A 21,210-nucleotide genomic window follows, 5' to 3' on the forward strand; every position below is an offset into this window, starting at 1 on the left:
TTGTGTCCTTCACGGTGTCGACTAAGGAGACCGGTTTCAAGCCTTGCAGAGAATGTGGGAAAATAATGTCAATCACGGACCTGCACGAAGATTGCATCTGGTGTCTACGTTCGGACCATGATGTCGATGGATGTTCTTCATGTCGGAAGATGAACCCGAAGGCTCTGCGTGAGAGAGAGGCCAAACTACTGGTGGCAAAGCTGAAAGGTGAAAAGGAAAGAAATTCTTCGAGGTCTGGTTCGAAAAGGGCGAGGTAGAGATCGAAGTCGAGATCAAGGTCTCGAGTGGAGTAGACTTTGAAGGCATCATCAGATCATGCTTCGAAGTCAAACAAGAAACATAAGCAGAGAAGACATGGGTCCTGACGTCACTCCAGTACTGATTCGGACTCGAGGTCGAAGTCACCCAAAAAGGTGCGTTCGAAGGTGATTCCTCCGGAGGAGGACTTGGGTCCTGAAGGTGAGGCTTCGCCTTCGGAGTTGCAGGTTTAGTCGCCGGTGCCATCTCCGGTGCCGTCCCCAGCCGGAGAGGATGAGTAAGAAGTTCCTCTGGGTAAGGATTCTGCGCCTGTGGAAAAGCCGAATTCGGAACCACCTCAAGGCCAGCCTGAGGGTCTTCAGCCACCTTTTCCGGCCCCAGGCCAAGACCCATCAGCGTTTTTGAACTCTATGTATGGCTTCTTTTCAAGGGCTTGGTACCCCTCTGGCGCACCTTCAGGTCCCATGGGTCAACTAGCCTTCAATTTAGGAGTTCCTCACTCCTATGCTCCGGCTCTATTTATGCTGTTCATGCCGGCTCCGACACCACAGTGGCAATACCCGGCTCTGCCGAGGTCGTCGACGCCGATACCGACGTCTACTGCTCCGAGTCGACCTCGAGACCAACCCACTGTACCATCGGATTCGATACCGACGCCGGTCCCGGCTCCGTCAGAGTCGTTGGTGGATCCGACGGCGTGGCCTGTGAAGGAAAGGTCCAGGAGGGAGGCTCAGCGCCTCATGGAGGAGCAGAGTATACAGAGGCTCAAGCTGAATGGAAGAAGGTGAGCTTGAGGAGGACTGTTTCGAGGAACTGGCGGAGGCTAGTGCCCTGGAGTTTTCTCCCGAGTGGGAGTTACCTTCTGTGTCTGATGCCCCTTCAAAAGATGTTCAGCCTTATCACTTGGTAATGAGGAAGGCAGCGGAACTTTTGAATTTGACTCTACCTACAGTAGAATTTAAGTCCAATCTTCTGACTGAGGTTTCTGCATTCACCCAGTTCTGTGGTGGAAACGTTGCTCCCATTTAATGAAGCCTTATCGGAGCCTATTATGGAAGTTTGGAAAAAGCCTCTTACAGCACCAGCAGTTTCCAAGGGTATGGCAAGAAGGTACAGGGTCGCTCCTGAAGACCCTGCTTTTCTGAATTCTCATCCTTCACCTGAAAGTTTAGTAATCCAGGCAGCCTGTTCCAACAAGACTGAGTGCATTTCCTCAAGTGCCTGGGGATAAGGATGCCAAGAAACAAGATCAGATTGCAAAAAATACCTTTTCATCCGAGAGTATGGCATTAAAATCAACCAATGCCACTTGCCGTATATGGAGATATGTGCATGCTCTCATGGATACACTGCGTCTTCTGGCACCTAAGATCCCTGTTGACAGCAGGAAGGATTTTGAGGAGGTGTTGACGGATGCACAGGCAGCGGCTCGCTAGGTGATACAAAGTGGGCTATGTGAGAAGTTAGCCTGATATATAATGTTCACTATTCTAGTGAGCACTTTGTATCGGTCCAAACAACCCTTATTGATGATTGGTTGTAAGTCAACCTTATAGACCAGCTATCCTAGTAGCATGGATACGAGCAGTCTTCGGGCTAAACTCTAGAGGGCGTGTTAAGCCAGCTGTTATACCATCACATATACCCCTTGAACACCAAGTGAAAGGACACTACACAAGTGTTATGAAAATAAACAGTGTATTTATTTAGATCACAACAGCCCTGTACTCTTTATGAGGACAGGGTACTAAGCACACAACAAACTCTTACGAAAATACTTTAAGTTGCACAATTTACACAAATGCCCGAGGGGCACGAAAAACCATATACTCTAAAAGTGGAATGCGAAATTACTAGCAGGTAAGTACTGTACTAATAGGCTTTGGAATCGCTAGGACTTGACTACTGAACCTTCAGATTACTAGCAGGAGGCCTAGGGGACTCGGGTGCAGAGTGTGCACTCCCACGCCGGATGCGGGACAAAGTCTATGGATGCTAGAATTTACAAAGTTAGTGTTCTCGGGCGAACCCGACTAGGTAGAGCTGAAACGAAAACGGATCTGGACCCTTGGATAGTGAGGCTATGCTGGGGCACTGAAATGCTGAAGTTACCTAGCCCAGGGGCTGCGGCTGCATAGGTCTGGAAAGGCGTCGGGAATCCTCGTTGCAGTCTATGGAGCCTGAAAGAAGTTGTTGCTGGCAGGCGACCAGTGAAGATTGTTCGGTGGATCCAAGCCTGGATCGAAGATGGAAGATACCTGTAAGCAGAGGGGACCAAGTTCTGAATCACTAGCCAGTGATTAGATGGGCACCAGGATGGCACCGGCTGAAGTCACCTCAACCAGGTGAGTGGGCGACGCTGGGCTCTGCAGTCTCATGGACCAGGAGGTGTTGTCGGCGACCAGGATGGAGGTGCGAGCTGTCCCACGATGGTTGCTGCTGTCGACGTCGCTGGACCCAGGATTGGGGCAACAAGTCTTGGCAAATTCAAGCCCACGAGGTGGACTCAAAATGGCGTCTGGAGTGGACCAGGAGGGTCCGGGGTGCTCCTCTTTTGGAAGGGAGCAAGGGCCAGTCTGGAGCAACCAGACCAGCAGTGTTGATGTCGTCGGTCGTCGTCGGGAAGGCCACAAGCCAGCGGGCTAGTAGCCAGACAACGCGGTGAGCAGTAAAAAGCAGAAGGGCCCCACGCAGATCTGGTGTATGCTGGAGGGCTGAACTTCGGTGCTGGAGCTGCTCAGGGTTGGGGCTTCTCACACCCCAAAGCACTCACTCGAGGATCCCTCGGCGGTCGTGCTGTGCAAGAGTCGTGCAGTCTTGAAGATGGCCGGTCCCTCGAGGTCTCGTCACACCCACGGATCTCAGCTGAGCTGTAGACGTAGGTAGAGGTCAGAGGTGCCAGAGAAGCCGGGTCTCGTCGTGCTGGTCAGTCGGATTCCGGAGGAAGGGCGTGCAGCAAACCGCAGTGTTCTTGGATGGTGCCTGCGGGTGCAGGGTGACTACTCCTTAGCCACAAGGGAGAAATCTTGAGAAGAAGTCGAGAGTTCCTTTCGTAGAAAGTAGTTTCAGGATTCAAAGATGATTTAATTTGGAAGGGGGCCCGCTCCTATCTTTATACTAGGAAAAGGGGCTGGCACGCGACTAGGTCCTGCCCATGGGTGGACCAGGAAGGGGGGTGGTTACACCCCTCTCCCGTGCCGGACTTTCCCCAGCTCAGGGGCTGGTGTGCCCCTGGAACTGGTTCTAGCCGGCAGATGCATAGTGAGCACCGGGGTGCCACTTGCAGTCACCTTCCTCTAAAGCCCTGCCTACCCAGGATACACAAAACCCTGTCTGGGATGGTGCTAGCACCGCCCCTGACAGGAAACCCTTTTCCAAGCTCCCCTCGCTGGAAGGACTCCCAGCTGCAGGGGGTCAGACTTGTGTCTGTGGTGGCAGCATCCATTTTGTGATGCTGAGGCTTGAGTTAACTTTAACCGGGGTTCACAGTTACATGCATGTCGTGTCCCTCTAGAAGGGTGGAATGCTAACCCCGTTGCCAGAATTGGCGAGGGGTTAGTATTCCAATTCGTATGACACCTTACTCGACATGTTTTGATAAAGCGATACCAAAGATAGCATATAACCGCGAGGATTATAATGCACTTAAGAGTATATGGTACGAGTTATCATGGAACAGCTATTAGGACTTGGTTCCGCAAGCTGCAAACGGGCTCAGCTCATGCCAGAGCACCATCTCACACGATTCCAAGCACTCTGCCTTCAGGATTGTCAAGGCCTGCCATAGGAGTGACTGATAGGAATCTGTGTGTCCATTTTAGGGTTAGATATAGGTATACTATATCTAAAGCAAAGGGTGATTACACCACCTTGCCCCAGCTGTCGTGCAGCCAGTTGTCAGATTTATTTGGCCAGCCATGGGTGGCATAATACATGCTGCAGCCCCTGGTAGGCCCTGGGTACACCTATGCCCTGAGTTACAGGGTCTGATAAGGTGGCCCAGTACCAATTGGTAAATGCACCTAAGGTACATGGAATCCATTTTTACAGAGTTTGCAGTAGGCCTGGGGTCCTGATTGGCTGGGTCCCAGGCCAACTAAGTCCAAAAACCAGCAAAACACCAGGCAAAAAGTTGGGGGCAACCATAGTCAGGTATCCACCTTCCTACAGGCTAGACACTGCGGATTCAGTGGCAGGCATCATGGGTACTGCGGTTGCCACAAGAAGATCAGCTTGGCTGAAATCTTCTGATTTTTCGGCAGATGTTCAAGCTGCTTTGTTGGATCTGCTGTTTGATGGTGTTGGACTCTTTGGGGAAAAAAACTGATACAGCCTTAGAAAGATTTAAGGACAGTAGGGCTACTGCCAAATCTTTAGGGCTTCAGACCAGGGGTTCTTCTACCAGAAAGTTCAGAGGATTTGGGCGCTCTTCCTTTCGCTCCTATCGGCAAGGTCAGCAGCAGCAGCAGCAACAGCAACAGCAGCAGCAGAATCCCTTGTACAGGTCGTACAGGGGTAAACAAAGAGCACGTCCTCGAGGATGACAAGCCTCTTCCTCCTCCACCTCCTCCAACCCTCCGGCCTCAGAAAAGCAGCCCTAGATCCGCCATTCAGGATCATGCGGGTCCGGTGGGGGGTCAGCTTACCCACTTTCTACGCAATTGGTAATCGGTTACATCAGATCTTTGGGTTCTCAATCTCGTAGAAAATGGGTATGCTCTTCCCTTTCGGGAATTCCCTCCCAATTACCCTCCTTGTCAAGGTTTTTGCACGGACGAACACCTCTTACTTCTGCAGGAGGAAGTGCAGACTCTATTAAGAAAGGGTGCGATAGAGGTGGTTCCAGAACAGGAAAGGGGTCAGGGATGCTACTCCCGGTATTTCCTGACTCCCAAGAAGGATGGCAGACTTCGTCCAATCCTGGATCTCAGGATCTTGAATCTTTATCTGAAACAAGAGAAGTTCAAGATGCTCACCCTTGCGCAGGTTCTTCAGGCGCTGCTGGAAGAAGACTGGATGGTGTCGCTCGACTTGCAGGATGAGTATTTTCACATCCCAATCCTGAAGTCGCACAGGAAGTATCTCCGTTTCACGGTGGGATCGCAACATTATCAGTTTGCTGTCCTCCCTTTTGGAATTAGTACTGCGCCTCGAGTCTTCACCAAGGTGATGACGGTGGTGGCTGCACATCTCAGAAGGTCGGGGGTTCCAGTATTCCCCTATTTGGACGACTGGCTGATTAAGGCAGAGTCGTCAGAGAAAGTGCTCCAGCATCTGCAGGAGACAACTCAGTTGTTGTACTGGTTGGGTTTTTCAATAAATGTACCCAAGTCTCACGTGGTGCCCTCCCAGCGCAACCTGTTCATAGGTGCTGTACTGGACACAACTGTATGTAGTGCATTCCCTCCTCCTCAAAGGATTCGCGACATGCAGGAAATGATTCCTTTATTTTACAATGGGGCGGTCGTTCCAGTCCGGAAGGTCCTTAGCCTGCTCGGTCTGATGGCTTCTTGCATTCTGTTGATAAACCATGCACGCTGGCACATGAGGGCGCTCCAGTGGTGCCTCCGCAGGCAGTGGTATCAACACAACGGAGATCTCAGGGAGTCTGTGAGGATCTCCAGAGAAACTGCGGCGGATCTATCTTGGTGGAGCGTGGAAGGCAATCTATCTCAGGGAAAGCCTTTTCATCTGCCTCCCCCGGTGGCTACAGTGATTATGGATGCATCCACTCTAGGGTAGGGTGCTCATCTGGGGGATCTGGAGGTCAAAGGTCTTTGGTCTCCAGAGGAAAGGTTGCTTCACATCAACCTTCTAGAGTTACGGGCTATTAGTTTGGCACTCAAGGCCTTCCTCCCTTCCCTTCGCGGTCGGTCAGTTCAAGTCCTGACGGACAATACGACCGCGATGTAGTTTGTCAACAAGCAGGGAGGAGTGGGGTCGCAGTGTCTCTGCAGAGAGGCTCTGCACCTCTGGTCCTGGGTTGAGGACCATCAGATTTGTCTGATGGCGAATCATCTGGCTGGAGTTTTGAACGTGCGTGCAGACAGTCTCAGTCGGCAGTTCTCGGCCAACCACGAGTGGAGGCTTCACCCGCAGGTGGTTCGTCACGTCTTTCGGACATGGGTGGCTCCTCGTGTGGACCTGTTTGCCACTCGCTAGAATGCTCACTGCCCGTCATTCTGCAGTCTCCAGTATCCGATGCAAGGAGCCTTGCGGGACGCGTTTCAGTTGAGTTGGGGAAGTCAACTCCTTTACGCGTTTCCTCCCATACCTTTGATTCCTCGGGTTCTGAGGAAGATTCGCCAAGACAGGGATCAAGTTATTCTGGTAGCCCCGGATTGGCCAAGAAGGGTGTGGTACACGGATCTTCTCCACCTCTCCTCTCGCCCGCCGCTCCGTCTCCTGTTCAGGGCAGATCTCCTCTCCCAGATGGAGGGGCAGGTTCTACACCCCCACCTCCAGACATTACACCTTCATGCTTGGAGATTGAACGGGGCAACCTGAATTCCTTTTCTCTCCCACACGATGTGGTGGATGTCATTCTTTCGGCTAGGCGTGACTCCACTAAATCCATTTATTCATACAGATGGTCTAAATTTGTCTCTTGGTGTGGGGAGAAGTCTGTTGACCCTTTGAAGGCTCGTTTGTCTGATATTTTACAATTAGTCTTTCTTTGGCACAAAAGGGAGTGGTGATGGACGGAGCATCTGAATCAATCAAGCACTCACACCCAGTCAAAAGATCTGGGTCTTTGGCACAGCAGGGATTTGCTATTGCCACAGTCAAGGGTTATCTTTCGGCATTGTCGGCATTTCTCTGTTTGCCGGATCAGCCGTCTCTTTTCAAGTCTCCTGTGGTTTTAGGGTTTTTGAAGGGCCTCACAAATAAGTTCCCTCCTACTCCCTTTATTGTGCCTCAATGGGATTTAAATCTTGTTTTAACCTACTTGATGGGTTCTCCCTTCAAACCCTTACACAAGTGTCCCATGAGGCTTTTGTCTTTTATGACGGTCTTCCTTGTTGCGATCACCTCGGCAAGTAGGGTAAGTGAGCTTCAAGCTCTTAGTTCCAAGGCCCCATTCTTGACCATTAATGCTGAACGAATGGTTCTTAGGACCAGGGCTGCTTTTCTCCCTAAGGTGGTAACTCCCTTCCATCTAGGACAATTACCCTTCCTACCTTTTATCCTCCCCCTCACCCTTCCAAGGAGGAGGAGAGATTACACCGTCTGGACCCTATGAGGGCGGTGAGCTTTTATCTTGATAGGACTAGAGACTATCGAGTGGATGACCAGTTCTTCGTTGGATTTGCTGGCTGCAAGAAAGGAAGAGCTGTGCACAAGCGCACTCTTTCAAGATGGATCATCCTCTGTGGAACCTCCAGAGGGTATAAGACCTCACTCTACTAGAGCAAAGTCGTCAACTTCTGCTTTGTCTAGGGGTGTACCTGTAGAGGATATTTGTAGGGCCGCGACTTGGACCTCTGAGGTTCCGTGACGATTTGAACCCGTGTTTTCAACATTGTCGTAAACTCATAATTTTGGTATCAGTGAACCGCAAATGATCCATTTAGCATACCCTGGTGTTTTCGCTATGCTACGAGCAAGAGCACTCCTGTTATGAACACATTTCTGATTCACCCATGGCATCCATCTTAGATTACAGCAGCCATTTTGTATTTCTTGCCCTCACATAGTCAATGGACACGCAGTGACCTCTTTTACTTAAGGACACGTAAGCTTTAGCCGGCGATTCACCTTGCTAGTGACACGTGTACCTTAGGACAGAAAACGCCATGGCCGCATGACTCGGCAGAAGCTGCTTCCTCTGCCTGAGGCCAGTCCTGCTATACTGGTTCTCGTGTTCGTTGGCCTGATCATGATTAGGTGGCCGAAGCTGGTAGCCTTGCCCATTTACGACCCACAAACATCCCTTATCCTGCTTTTCTATCTCCTGCACCTGGCTCTGCTCCTTTCCTTCTGGGCCTTTATTAGGGGGAGGTAACGAAATTTACGATGAGGCGGTCCGCTCTTGAATGAAAAGTTGACATGGGATTATGATGGAATAGTGGGAACCCCTCGTTCGTAATGTTTTGACATCAGATATTGTTGACGATTCCTGTGTAACGCCAAATATTTATTGTTTAGGACACAAAGGTTTAGAAATGTACTAGCATGTAAAGAATTTGCCCCAAGCCTAAAATTTAGTATTTAAGGAGCAACCCACTTTGTACAAATCGAACAGGCTCCTAGATACTGCCCGTGTGTAGTTTCTGTGACTTCTGTGTCCCTGCGGTAATAAACCTTTGGTCTTTGACGCCACCATCGAGAAGCCTGTGTTTCTGTTTATTTGTGCACCAAGACAGGTAGAACTCCGGGGTCTTCGGGTGTTATCCCTGACACCTCTGGACGGAACCAAAAAGTCCAGAACTCCACCTCCCTCCACACTTTCGCGAGGCATTACTGCTTGGATGCCGAGGTGAGGAGGGAAGGTCACTTTGCGCGCTCTGACCTCCAGGATTTTTTGGTGTAGAAGAGTGGACACCCTCCTCCGGGAGTGGGGACTGCTGTGGGACTCTATTCACAAGGTGAGAAATCCACTGGCAGATGTATCTATCAGAAGAACAAGATACTTTACCTTCGGTAACGCTTTTTCTGGTAGATACAGTATCTGCCTGCGGATTCCTCACTGACCAACCGCCTCCCCGTTGTCCACTCTTCTATACCAGAGTTACTGTAATGTATTTACTTTATTGTCAAGGAATTGCTTATTTCAAATTTTTTATTGCATTTGTTTCACACTGTGTTTGTTAACTTGATATTTGTGTACTGTGTATACTGTGTATGTTTCTACTGTCATTGGTCCGTCCGTGTGCCTCGAAGGCACTGAAAAAAGGGCGGAACTGATGTCATCACGCCGGAGTGGGCCTATTGTAGTGTTGGTGACGTCAGCGGAGTTGCATGCGATGCCGTGCCTCTATGACGTCGTCCACGTCGGCGCGAAGCTACAAAAAGAATTTCCGAATGTTGCTGACGCCAAGGGGATATTCACAAGGTGAGGAATCCACAGGCAGATACTGTATCTACCAGAAAAAGCGTTACCGAAGGTAAGTAACTTGTTCAACGGGTCAATTCCTTCATGTTGGAAAGTGAAGACTGTTGGCCAAATGAGTAGTAGAGAGGGAACCCTCCACAGAAGATGAGTGTGGTTGTTATTCCCGCTACTTTCTGGTGCCGAAAAAGGACATAGGCCTCCGCCTCATACTAGATCTATGCCCTCTCAATGCCTTCCTGAGGAAAGAGAAATTCAATATGCTCACATTGTCCCAGGTTCGGTCTGCCTTCGGTCATGGAGCCTGGGTGGTAGAGCTGGACCTGTAGGACATGTATTTCCCCTTCAACACATTCCCGGCCTACAGACTTAACCTGCGGTCCATGGTGGGCCGCAAGCATTTACAGTTTGCTGTGCTCCCCTGTGGTGTCACCAGTGCCTTTTCGAGTGTTCACAAAAGTGATGACTGTCGTTGCAGCCCGAGGTTATGGATTCTAAACTTCCCCTAGCTTGAAGCCTGGCTGTTGAAGGCGGACTCACACCAGGCAGTCACCACCACCACCAGACTACGGAGAAACCACCTGCATTCTCTGGGGTTCACCATCAACATGCCAAAGTCACACCTGACTCCTCTTCAGACACTTCCTTTCATTGGAGCCATTCGGGTCACAGGGCGTTGTTACACTTATCCTCTAGGGTGGCGCATCCAAGGTAGTCTGGCTATAATTCTGATGTTTCGGCCTGTAGCCTGGATTTCAGTGAGACTGACTCTGAGGCTGTGTTGTCTCATCCTGCAGGTACAGCATGCCTTACTGCATATGCAAGCTCTACCATCTTCTCTGATATGTTAGTGCTTCGCACTAGGGCTTATTTATTACCGAAAATGGTAGCACCATTTCATGTGGGGCAATCAATCACCTTGCCCCCCTTTCTACGCTCCTCCATACCCCTCTAAAGAAGAGGAGAACCTCCACCGTCTGGACCCAGAAAAAGCAGTGTTGTTGTACCTTGACCACACTAAAGAGTTCCGGGAGGACAGCCAACTCTTCGTGGGGTACTTTGGATCAAAAAATGGTGGTGCGGTGCAGAAGAGATGCTATCTCGCCATGGGTTGTTCTCTGCATCAAAAGTTGCTACACTTTGCCCAAGACACTGCCTCCTGACGGTCTCATTCCAACAGAGCTAAGGCTGCGACCACAGCATTACAGCGTGGTGTTCCAGTTTGTCAGTCAGGAATGTGAGCTTCCCTGCACACGTTCACTGAGGACTACTTCCTGGACAGTTGAGGCGCTCTGTCCTGCAGGAATTCCTGTTCTAAATTGTCCTCAGTTCCTCCTCCAGGGATGGTATTGCTGGGGTATCTCTTCTAAGGTAAGGAATCTGTGGATAGATGTCACTAACAGATGAACAAGTTACTTACCTTCTTATCTGGCAGAGACATCATCTAGCCACAGATTCCTAACTGCACCACCCATCCTCCCCGCACTGCAGAGAGGTTTTTAGGGTCAGGGCACATCCCTTTCAGAGCCCTAATTGTTCTGTACACTCCACTGTCAGTGCACTTCATGGCTCCATGCTCCTGCAGTGGAATGTTGTGAAAAGTAACTGGTGCGGGGTGGCGCCTATGTAGGTGATGCCGATGTCCCTTCCGTTGCGGACAACAACGTCACGCGGAGCCGGCTAACTCAAACTACCAGCATGCAGGAGTTTTGCTTGGCCAACATTTTCCAGATCCAGCCTGACTCCTGAGATATGCTTAGCTAAGAAATCTGCGGCTAGATCATGTCTCATCAGACGAGGTGTAACCGAAGGGAAGTAACTTGTCCAATTGACCTACCCATGAATGGCACGTGTAATTTACTTATATGTCTCTGGTATATTGTACTACATGTACCCATGGCCTGTAAATTAAATGCTACATGTGGGCTGCTGCACAAATTGTGCTGCCGACTAAAGTATCCTTGTAAAACATGCCTCAAGCCTACCTCTGTAGCTTTAAACTTCAGCTTTGACCCTGCAAGATAAACCTTTTGCCAGGCCTAACTCTTTGATACTTATAACTCTCCCCTAAAGGTTATAGACCTCAAAAAATCATTAAAATGTTACTAGACCTACAGGTCTAGTGACTTGAATAATCTACTTGACTGAACTGATGTATTTGACCCAAATGAATGTTTTCCATTTCATGTTTCAAAACTCACTTTTAATAAATGTATTACTAAAACATAGTTTGATAGAGCACTGCCATTTACAAACAGTACATTTTCCAATAAAATGGCCTCAAACTTTCCTACTTAATTTCACTGCTAAAACTATATATATTGCATGAACAATAATCTTTGGAAATTGGGTTTCAGCAAAGATGTTGATTATTTGCACATCACCACGTAAAGTGTTCTGATTTGTTTTTTCCCAAAGAGCCAAGACTGCGACCACTGCGTTAGCACACTGAGTCACAGTCCTTGACATCTGCCAGGGTACAACATGGGCCTCTCTGAACACATTCACCACATTCACAAAACACTGCTGCCTGGACAGTCAGGTCCCTCTGGAAGGGCACTTTGCCCAATATGAAATATTTTCGGAGACCTGCTTCTGGGGAGGTAGTACTTGTGTATCTTTTATAAGATAAGGAATCTGTGGCTAGAAGTCTGTCAGGTGAGCAAGTTACTTGATGTTGGTGATGCCTTATCTGTTAGAAACTCTGTCTAGCTACTGATTCCTTACTGACCCACCCATCCTCCCAGCTCTACAAACAGAGTTCTATGGGCAGGGCTTTCCCCTTTCAGCTCCCTATTTTTCTACACTAGTTGTCAGTTTTCTTTATGCCCTGTGCTCCGGCATGTAAAGTCGTATGCTGGGGTGGCAGCCTATATAGCCACCATGCACGTCACTTGCGGAGCCACTGACGCCACCTACCAGCATACAGGGGTACTGCTCACAAACAAATTCCGGATCTAGTTTTACGCCTCAAGGTAAATCTATGGTAAAGAATCTGCGGCTAGATAGAGTCCCTACCAGATAAGGCGATACTGAAGGTAAGTAGCTTGTACATTAGGAATTAAAATAGTTATAAAATTGAATTGCCTAAAGCAACAGTGTTGCAAAATACTTGGACTCTTTTGTACTCTTTTGTTCTCTTTAACCATTATAGGGCTGTGGCCCTATAATGGTTAAAGAGAACCTGGAAAGTGGTACAAAAACATTCTCTGTCTATATGAGAAAATATGACCACAGAATAGTTGAAAACAAGATCCTCAATAATGGTTCTAGTCTCCTATAGAGAATGCCTTAGATCCTTTAATATCTTGCAAACCTTTGTGATCTTATTCATTTTCTAATGGTAACTGCTAATTTGTTAAAAGGACATTGTCATTCAAAGGGAAAACGAGTTACTTTGGTGGTCATCTTAACCTTTTTTCTTTTCTGCTGCTTCTGACAGCCTCTTTCTACAGTAAATGAGGTCATGAAGCATGGGGGCATATTTGTTGTCTACTCTATCATATATTTTCCCTTATGTAAAATACTTAAGTTAAAACTGCTTGGCAAATAGAATTTGTTTTTTGGCATGGTGCTAAGAAACTGCTATAGTTCAATCTTTACAATTATTTTGTTATGTGAATGATTATCAACTCTTCTGTTTGTATTAACGTCTTTGTTTCTTCATGTCATTATGAGAAGTTTTTTAAACAAAAAAATCTAAAATTTTAATTAAACCGAACATCTGGGATCTTCATCTGGGCTTGATGTTTGATTATGATATTTCAGTTTTGTAACTGATAAGACGCAATATAGAAAAGCAGGATATCACAGAAGTAAATCTTCTATCGCTTTTCCCACATATTAAGGTGCACCCAAAGATTTCCATAGTAGAAAAGTGTGAACCTTGCACACCTGGTGAGCCTGCACCATTCACACAAGAGAACACTGTGAACGCTTGCAGCCTTAATAAACTGATGAAGAAACTTACTGACCTTCACCCGGAGGCAAACAGGTAAATTTGGGATCACTTGAGACAAACTACACACAGTAGATGCCTACTTTCGTTATTTTTCTCCTCTGTAACTTGAGAGTGAATGACTAGTGATCCTTTCCAGTGGCAAAATATTTGTGTGCACTATGCCAAATCCTGTTTTACCCTTCCTAAATAAACTTGTGTAAGCCTTAACCCAACTTTTTGCTCAGCCTCCTAGACAAGTGGATGCTGTTATCATTATATCCTTGATAACTCTATTTTCAGGAGACCAAAAATAGAGAAATTGATAGAGCTGTTTTGTTATATTGCCAATGTTTCGACAATTAGCGGCATGTACAGCAAGGGCCACCAAATTCTTTACAGATCTGTCTTAAATGGGTTAAAACAGGGGTGGCCTTTAGCAGCGTTCTTTTCTATTTGTATCTTGGGCTAAAAATACAATCTAGCTGGCATACATTTATTGTCTACTAGGCTGGCGAGACCGGGATTTTAACTTAAGGTATGCAGACGACAACTTTATTTTGCATTTGACACATTTCAGCCTAATAATTACATTCCATTCATTTTAGTACTATGCTGTACATAGCAAAGAGCAATAGAGAGTTCTTGCCATAGATTCCTACCGTTGAATATTCCCCAGGTGTTTGACTGGATCTGGCAATTTTTTGGTGAGCAGTACTTCACCTCGCTGGTAGGTAGTATTATTCAGCTCCACGTGGTGTCGTCTACACCGGAAGTGACATGCGTGTTACCTATATATTGCCACCTCTTCTTTTTTCACGCCAATTAGCGCAGATCTAGAGTAGGGCTGCTTCCAGTCCCCTTTTTTTCGACCTTTTGTCCACAATTTTTGAGACATTGTCCCCTGGTGTGAAGGATGTCCACCTGAAAGGGAGGTTTTAAGCCATGTCATCAATATATGTCGGTGGTTGACTTGCAATTGGTTTGTGTATGGTGTCTTAAACAAGATCACAACACCAGGGCGTGAGGACTGCTGCACCAAGCATCCCAAGGCACTGAAGGAGTAGTTCTTCAAGCTCCTATACTGCCGGACGTCGATTGACTCCACGACACTCCCACTCTGTTGCGAGAAAGGTCTCAAGATTGTTCAGGATTTTGAACTCGACGATCATTGTCCACTTCAAATCATTGGGGAAGTCAGGTAAGCCCCACAAAAAGAAAAATTATTGGAAGAGGTCTTTGACTTCACTGCGCAAGCTCTGTGGAGGTGCCTGGGCTGTCTCCACCCCTTCCTGAATCTCCTGGAGCTAGAGCGACCGTCATCCAACATAAGGAATTTTATGAGGCCAGGCACCTTATGTTTGGGTGGTCCTACCTCTCTTGAGTGCCATTGGGCACCACGGGTCCAGGAGGGGCTCCTACTGGTCTTTTCGCTGGCTGGCTTGCCCTTGACACCACTTGGGCCCCAACGATACATTGACAGAGCCAGAGAGGCATCGGTTGTGATCTCGACCTTCCCTGGTGCCCGCTCCAGTGCTGATACCCCTGGGGCCAACCATGCGCTGTAGTGGTGCTGCCCCCATCATAATTCCTGACTCCAATACAGAGCCGTAAGAGCGTTGACTGACACCGGCGCGACTGGGTGCAGACTCCCTATATAGGAGCCAGTGCTTTATTCATATGACAGTCCTCAATTGGATTGTGATGATTGGGAGGGAGTTTGCAAACCCTTATGGATACCAGTCTTTAGAAGATGCCGAGGACAAATGGTATGAGGATCGGGCGGAAGCCAGAGGACTGAAGATGCTGGTCTCGTCGCTCTTCCTACGGTGACTACGGAGGAATGTGCCTCATTCGCAATAGTGGTGTGGAGGGAAGCTGAGGTACAGGACCTTATGCTTCCTTAAGTGGCAGGCAACACAAGCATCTTGATGGACGTGCTTCAGCCAGGAGTTGTTCCCATTGACCCATTTAGTGAAGCCCTTGCTGACATCCTACTCTGGCCCTGGTCCAAGCAGTGCACAGTGGCTTCTGTGCTTAGGCCAGTTGGCCACCACTATCACCCTGCCCCAGTGGACCCCAGTTTCCTCAACCAGCACCCACACCCATAGAGCTAGGTGTTCTAGGCCTCCACTTCGAACATCAACACTGGCACATTTCCTACCATTCCACTGGATGGGTAATTCAAAAGGTTGGATACCTTTGTGAAGAGGGTGCTCTCTTCTTCTAGCCTGGCACTGTGGTCGGTGATCACTGAGTTCCTCTTGGACTGATACTCCCATACAATCTGGGACTCTGTGGCACAAGTGCGGTCCAGGGTCTCGGAGAAGGCCCAAGCCATAATCTCTCAAGTAATTGCTGACAAGAGCGATGCAGCCAAGTTCACCATAAGATGTGGGCTGGACACAACAAAGTCACTGAGCAGAGCAATTTCATTTGTCCGTGTCCCATAAGTGGCACGCTTGGTTGAGAACCCACGGCTGTTCAGGGCATGCCCCAGCTTCGCTCGCGGGCATGCCCTTTAATGGCTCCTGTTTGTTCGGAGATAAGGTGGGCTCAGCGCTAGAGCACTTTTAGAACAGCCTGGCTATGGCCAGGTCCTTGGACCTTTCCATAGCTCCTCACCAACCCCAATCCGCCTTTCGCTTCTTTTTGTAACCACAAAAGAGGTTTCTGTCCGCATCTCTTGGTACTACTGGATAAAATGCTATCCCAATTTGATGTTGTTTCTCAAGCGCTTGACACCCGGCACCCGCATTCTCCCCGGTGCACCACGGGAATTATTCCCGATTGATGTGGAGGGAAGCGCGGTCACAGAACAACTTACCGGCTAGAAGTGAGGAGGGAACAGCGCGATTGGACAAGCGCTCTGCCAATTCAGCCGCATAAAGCCTCCTGCATCACGCCACGCGCATAGGACAAGCGCTCTGGTCAGAACACTTTGCTTTTCCTCACGGTACCCTTCTGTTGGAACCCCTAAGCACTGCTTCTGTAGTAGGGGATCTCTGTGTATAGTCATAATCTAGTGAATAGTCCCGCCCATGTGCGTGGACCCCGGCAATCAAAAATAATCTCTTAAGTTGTCAAAATAATTCAGAAACTGCAAAGACACTTAAGAGAGAATTTAAAGACAAATAATGCAGCCTATATCCACAGGCTACACTGTCCAGTACTTCAACTAGAAATTCCACCAAAATGCACCACACACAGTACAGCCTGCTAGTTTCTACCATAGAGAAACCTGCCTCCCCCAGTCAAAGACTCAGGAATGATAGAGAGGAAGGTAGGGACAGACAAGCCCCATAGGCTGCCATTATGTGGCTTAAATAGGATACTGTGCCTTTAAGAGAACTTTCCAGAACTTCTCCCAGTATCCCAGAATGCATAGCAGGTCCCTCTTACTTCAGTTCTTTTTTCTGGCTCCTGCTTACAGGACCCTGGCATTGAGCTCTCCCTTTCTCAAGGGTTTATTGGATTTGTTTTTTGCACTGTTGAATTTTAAAAGTGTTACAGTTTATTTCTTGGTGCTCTCCTCTCCCTTTTGTGCTGTTTTAGGTGTTTTGGGGCTCCAAAATGCCTGGCCTTTTTGTGAAGTGCCCAGCATGTGAGAATAAGAAGGCCAAGAGTGATCCCCATGAGGTCTGCATCGTGTGCCTTCCGGAAGATCATGTCCCTGAGGAGTGTGTAATCTGCCAGCAGCTTTCTGCTCGGACCTTGAGGGACAGATTGAAGATCAGGCTGGCTGGCCTGGAGGATAGGCGTCTGCGGGCTGCAGGTGGGTCTAGGCAGCCTGGGAAGGTTCCCTCTGCCTCTGCTGAGGCCCCCGGGGGGCTCCCCGGGGGCAGGAAGTCCAGCAATCGGTCCCATTCTCCGTCGACGTCGATGGCATCGACGACGGCGTCGAGAGGGATGACGACGGCGTGCTCCCCTTCTCCCCGGGGCTCCGGGTCGAGACGGCGGGATGGCTCGACGGCAAAGGAGAAGCCGACGTCGAAGCCGCCGTCGACGTCATCGTCGTCGTCGACGTCGAGATCTTCCTACCGTCGACGAAGGCACAGTGACGTGTATCGACGCTCGCCGTCGAAGCGGCGCCGACGCTCGCCGTCGAGGCGACACCGTCGGTCGTCGTCGAGGCGACACCGTCGATCGCCGTCGTGGCGACATCGCCGATCGACGTCGAGGGGCTCCTCGACGTCGGGATCATCAAGACGGCGGCGCTCGTCGTCGAGGGCGGGCCGCCCGACGTCGAGAGGACGACGGGAGAGGTCGCGAAAGAGGAGGTAGACGTCGAGGAGTCGGCGTTCGACGCCGAGGAGAAGAGGGTCGACGGCGTTCGACGCCGGAGTCCAGGAGACGTCATTCGACGCCGGAGAAGCGTCGTTCTGCGTCCAGTAGACAGCGGTCAGCGTCGAGGAGTAGGTCACCCTCTCCAAAACGGCGGAAAAGGGACTCTAGTCCCAGGAGTCACGCTGCGTCCAGTGGAGGTCGCAAGAGGAAGAGGTCGCCTGCTGATGGGGATGGCTCTCCGCACCCCTCGCCTAAGGGATCACCGGGCTCGGTGTACGAGGAAGTGTACACTCCGTCTCGGCCCAGGACTCCTACTCCTCCCCCGTGCCTAAGGAGGACCCTCCGCCCAAGCCACCGCTGCCTTCGGGAGATCCCTCTCCACCTCCGATCCCTCCGCATGGGCCCACACCGCAGCCGAAGGTTCCTCCGCCGAGGTCCACTTCCCTGCCGTCCCTGCCTGTTCCTCCTAAGGGGACTCCGAAACCAAAACCCCGGGAGGAACCGAAGAAACCCCGTGATGAACCACGGAAGACCCCCCCACGTAAACCAAAGGAGCGCCCACGAGCTGGCAGGTCACGATCTCACTCTGGGCGGAAGGAGAGATCGCGGCACAGATCATCCACGCGATCGCGGCACCGCCATAGGAGGCGCGAATCGCGCTCACACACAAGGTCCTCTGGGACCAGGGATTATTCACCTACCCTATCGGGGTCGCCGGACACCAGAGTGTCCCCGATAGATGACCTGGTTGCCTTTCAGGACGTCCTGTTGAGGGGAGCGGCGAAGCTAGGCATATCCCTGACAGTGCCTACGCCGAAGACATCGGTCATTTTCGAGACTCTACATCAGAAGCATCTGTCTCGTCCTCTCCTGCCCCTGGTGCCGGGCCTGGAAGAACCGGCTATGGCTCTGTTTCTCACCCCGGCGGTGACGAGGGCGGCTCCGTCGAGATTACTAAAGAAGTACCGGGCTCCCGACTCGGATCCGGCCTTTTTGAGAGCTGAGCCCCCGCCTGACTCCGTCATCGTCACGGCGGCCCGCAAGCAGCATGCCACCACTCCGACCTCCACGGTCCCCCCGGACAAGGAATCTCGGTGGATGGATTCGGCGGGGAGGAAAGTCTGTGGAACTTCCGCTACCTCCATGAAGGCGGTAAGTGCCACGGCTTTGTTGGGACGCTACGACCGCGCCCCCTGGGACTCCCTTGAGCGCTTTGCGGAGCATTTGCCCCGGGAGCAGCGTGAAGACTTCATGGAAGTCCTGAGTGAGGGGATGCTGGTGGCCAACCAGATAATCAGCGCGGCTGCGGACTCTTCCCTGTTGGCGGCTCACGGATTTTGCCACGGGATCAACCAGCGGCGCCACGCTTGGCTCCGGCTTACGTCCCTGAAACCGGACGCACAGCAGAGGGTGGCCAATCTGCCTGGAGAAGCCCAAAGAGACCAAGAAGCAGTACCGCCCCTTCCAACGGCGGTTCGGCGGACAAGGCCGTGGATGAGGACAGGCTTCGGGGCACTCACAACAGCAGCAGCTGTAAGCCGTTCCAGAAGCGGCAGAAGGGCAGGGGAGGCCAGCAGTCGGCTCCAGCGCCCAAGGGCCAGGCGGGGTCTAGGCCCTAGGAACTTACTTTCCCCGGATCCGTTACCCGCTCCGGTAGGGGGAAGCATACAACTTTTTCTGGCAGAGTGGAGAAAAATTACTCAGGACAAGTGGGTGCTGAATATTGTTTGCAATGGATACAGTCTTCGGTTCACCAGCCCTCCTCCGGCTATTCCCCCGGTCGGCTCGCAGTTTCAGCTGCGCGAGCTTCAGGCGGAAGCGGATGTCCTGTTAAGGAAAAGGGCGATAGAGGAGGTACCTCTGTCTCAGAGAGGAAGAGGTCTGTACTCCCGGTTCTTTCTGGTTCGCAAGAAGGACAAGAACGAGTTCAGGCCCATTCTGGATTTGCGACAGGCAAACAAATGGATTCGCAGGGAAAAGTTCCGCATGCTGTTGTTGCATCAGATTTATCCTCAGTTGCAACAGGGAGACTGGCTTTGCGCTATAGACCTACAGGATGCTTACTTCCATGTGCCCATTGCACACAAACACAGGAAGTTCCTGCGGTTCCAAGTCGGCACCAATCATTATCAATACACAGTACTCCCATTCGGACTGAAGTCTGCGCCAAGAACATTCTCGAAGTGCATGGCGGTGGTAGCAGCACACCTGAGGAAGAACAAGTTGTTCGTCTACCCTTACCTGGACGATTGGTTGATCAAGGCATCCTCCTTCTCGGAAGCGCGTGCGCACTTCCAGAAGACGTGCGTTCTCCTGAACAAGCTGGGGCTGCACATCAACATGGCCAAGCCTGTCCCGACTCCGGTCCAATGCATACAGTACTTGGGAGCCTCCATCAATACGCTGTCAGCAAGCGTGTCTCCTTCGGAAGAGCGACGATTATCACTCCTTCGGAAGGCTCAGGCTCTTATGACGACTCCATCTACAACAGTGAGGACGGTGTCTTCTCTACTGGGATCGATGGCCTCTTGTATCTTCCTGACGCCACACGCACGGCTGCACATGAGACCGTTGCAGGAGTGCTTGGAGGACCAGTGGGATCAGAGGAAAGGATCTTGGGACGACAAGATTCGACTGTCGCTGCATGCTCTTCAGTCTCTGAAGTGGTGGTGTTCGGCGGAGAATCTCCTCAGAGGGGTTCCCTTTCACAAGGACATTCCCACGCAGACTGTCGTGACGGATACGTCTCTTCTGGGATGGGGAGCGCACTCCGGGACTCTACAGATTCAGGGCACGTGGTCGCCGATGGAGGCCACGTATCACATCAATTTCCTGGAACTCAGAGCTGTTCACTTGGCACTGAAGGCCTTTCTTCCGTCCTTCCAGACCAACTCTCTGCTTGTACAGACGGACAATACCACCACGATGTATTACCTCAACAAGCAGGGGGGCTCGAGATCGCGCACCCTGTCGCGGGAGGCGCAGACGATCTGGCACTGGCTCCTGGCCAGAGGACTGACGATAACGGCCACCCATCTACCAGGTGTGCAGAATGTTCAGGCGGACGCACTGAGCAGACAGCTGCAGGAAAACCACGAATGGGTCATAAACGACGAAGTACTAGGAGAAGTCTTCGCAAGGTGGGGAACTCCAGACATAGATTTGTTCGCCACCGCCGAAAACAGCAAGTGCAGAGAATTCGCCTCCAGATACTTCCAACAAGGGACTCTGGGGAATGCGTTATGGATCAACTGGACGAACAACTTTCTGTACGGCTTTCCTCCCATTCCCCTGATTCCGGCGGTGCTCATCAAGCTGGCCCGGTCCAGTGCTCGGATGATACTCATCGCCCCGGAGTGGCCCAGGCAGTGGTGGTTCACGGACCTACTTCACCGGTCTCTCCTTCCTCACATTCGGTTGCCGTGCAGGCCGGACCTTCTCACGAAGTTCGGGGGACGGATGTTGCACCCCAACCTCTCGTCTTTGAGTTTGGCGGCATGGCTCCTGAGATAGTGCAATATGGCCATCTGAATCTGCCCGATGATTGCATGGACATACTGAAGGAGTCTAAGAGACCTTCCACTCGGACTTCATATGCTTACAAGTGGAAGAGGTTTTGTATCTGGTGCCAGTCTAAGAACCATGACCCTACGACATGCAAGGAAGATGTCATCCT

At 50.5% G+C, this 21,210-nt stretch overlaps 1 protein-coding gene across 1 annotated transcript in view; it reads left to right on the forward strand.

The window, feature by feature from the left end:
• The window catches only part of RBM44 (RNA binding motif protein 44), a 1,989,784-nt gene that overhangs the window by 1,750,706 nt on the left and 217,868 nt on the right, over positions 1–21,210 (forward strand). Inside the window, exon 19 of the mRNA XM_086956335.1 lies at positions 13,159–13,304. Within this exon, the coding sequence (XP_086812461.1) occupies positions 13,159–13,304 (146 nt within the window). The remainder of the gene's footprint in view (positions 1–13,158; positions 13,305–21,210) is intronic.

This window comes from Lissotriton vulgaris, chromosome 2_1, assembly GCF_964263255.1.
Source record: "Lissotriton vulgaris chromosome 2_1, aLisVul1.2, whole genome shotgun sequence".
Classification (NCBI taxonomy): Eukaryota; Metazoa; Chordata; class Amphibia; order Caudata; family Salamandridae; genus Lissotriton; species Lissotriton vulgaris.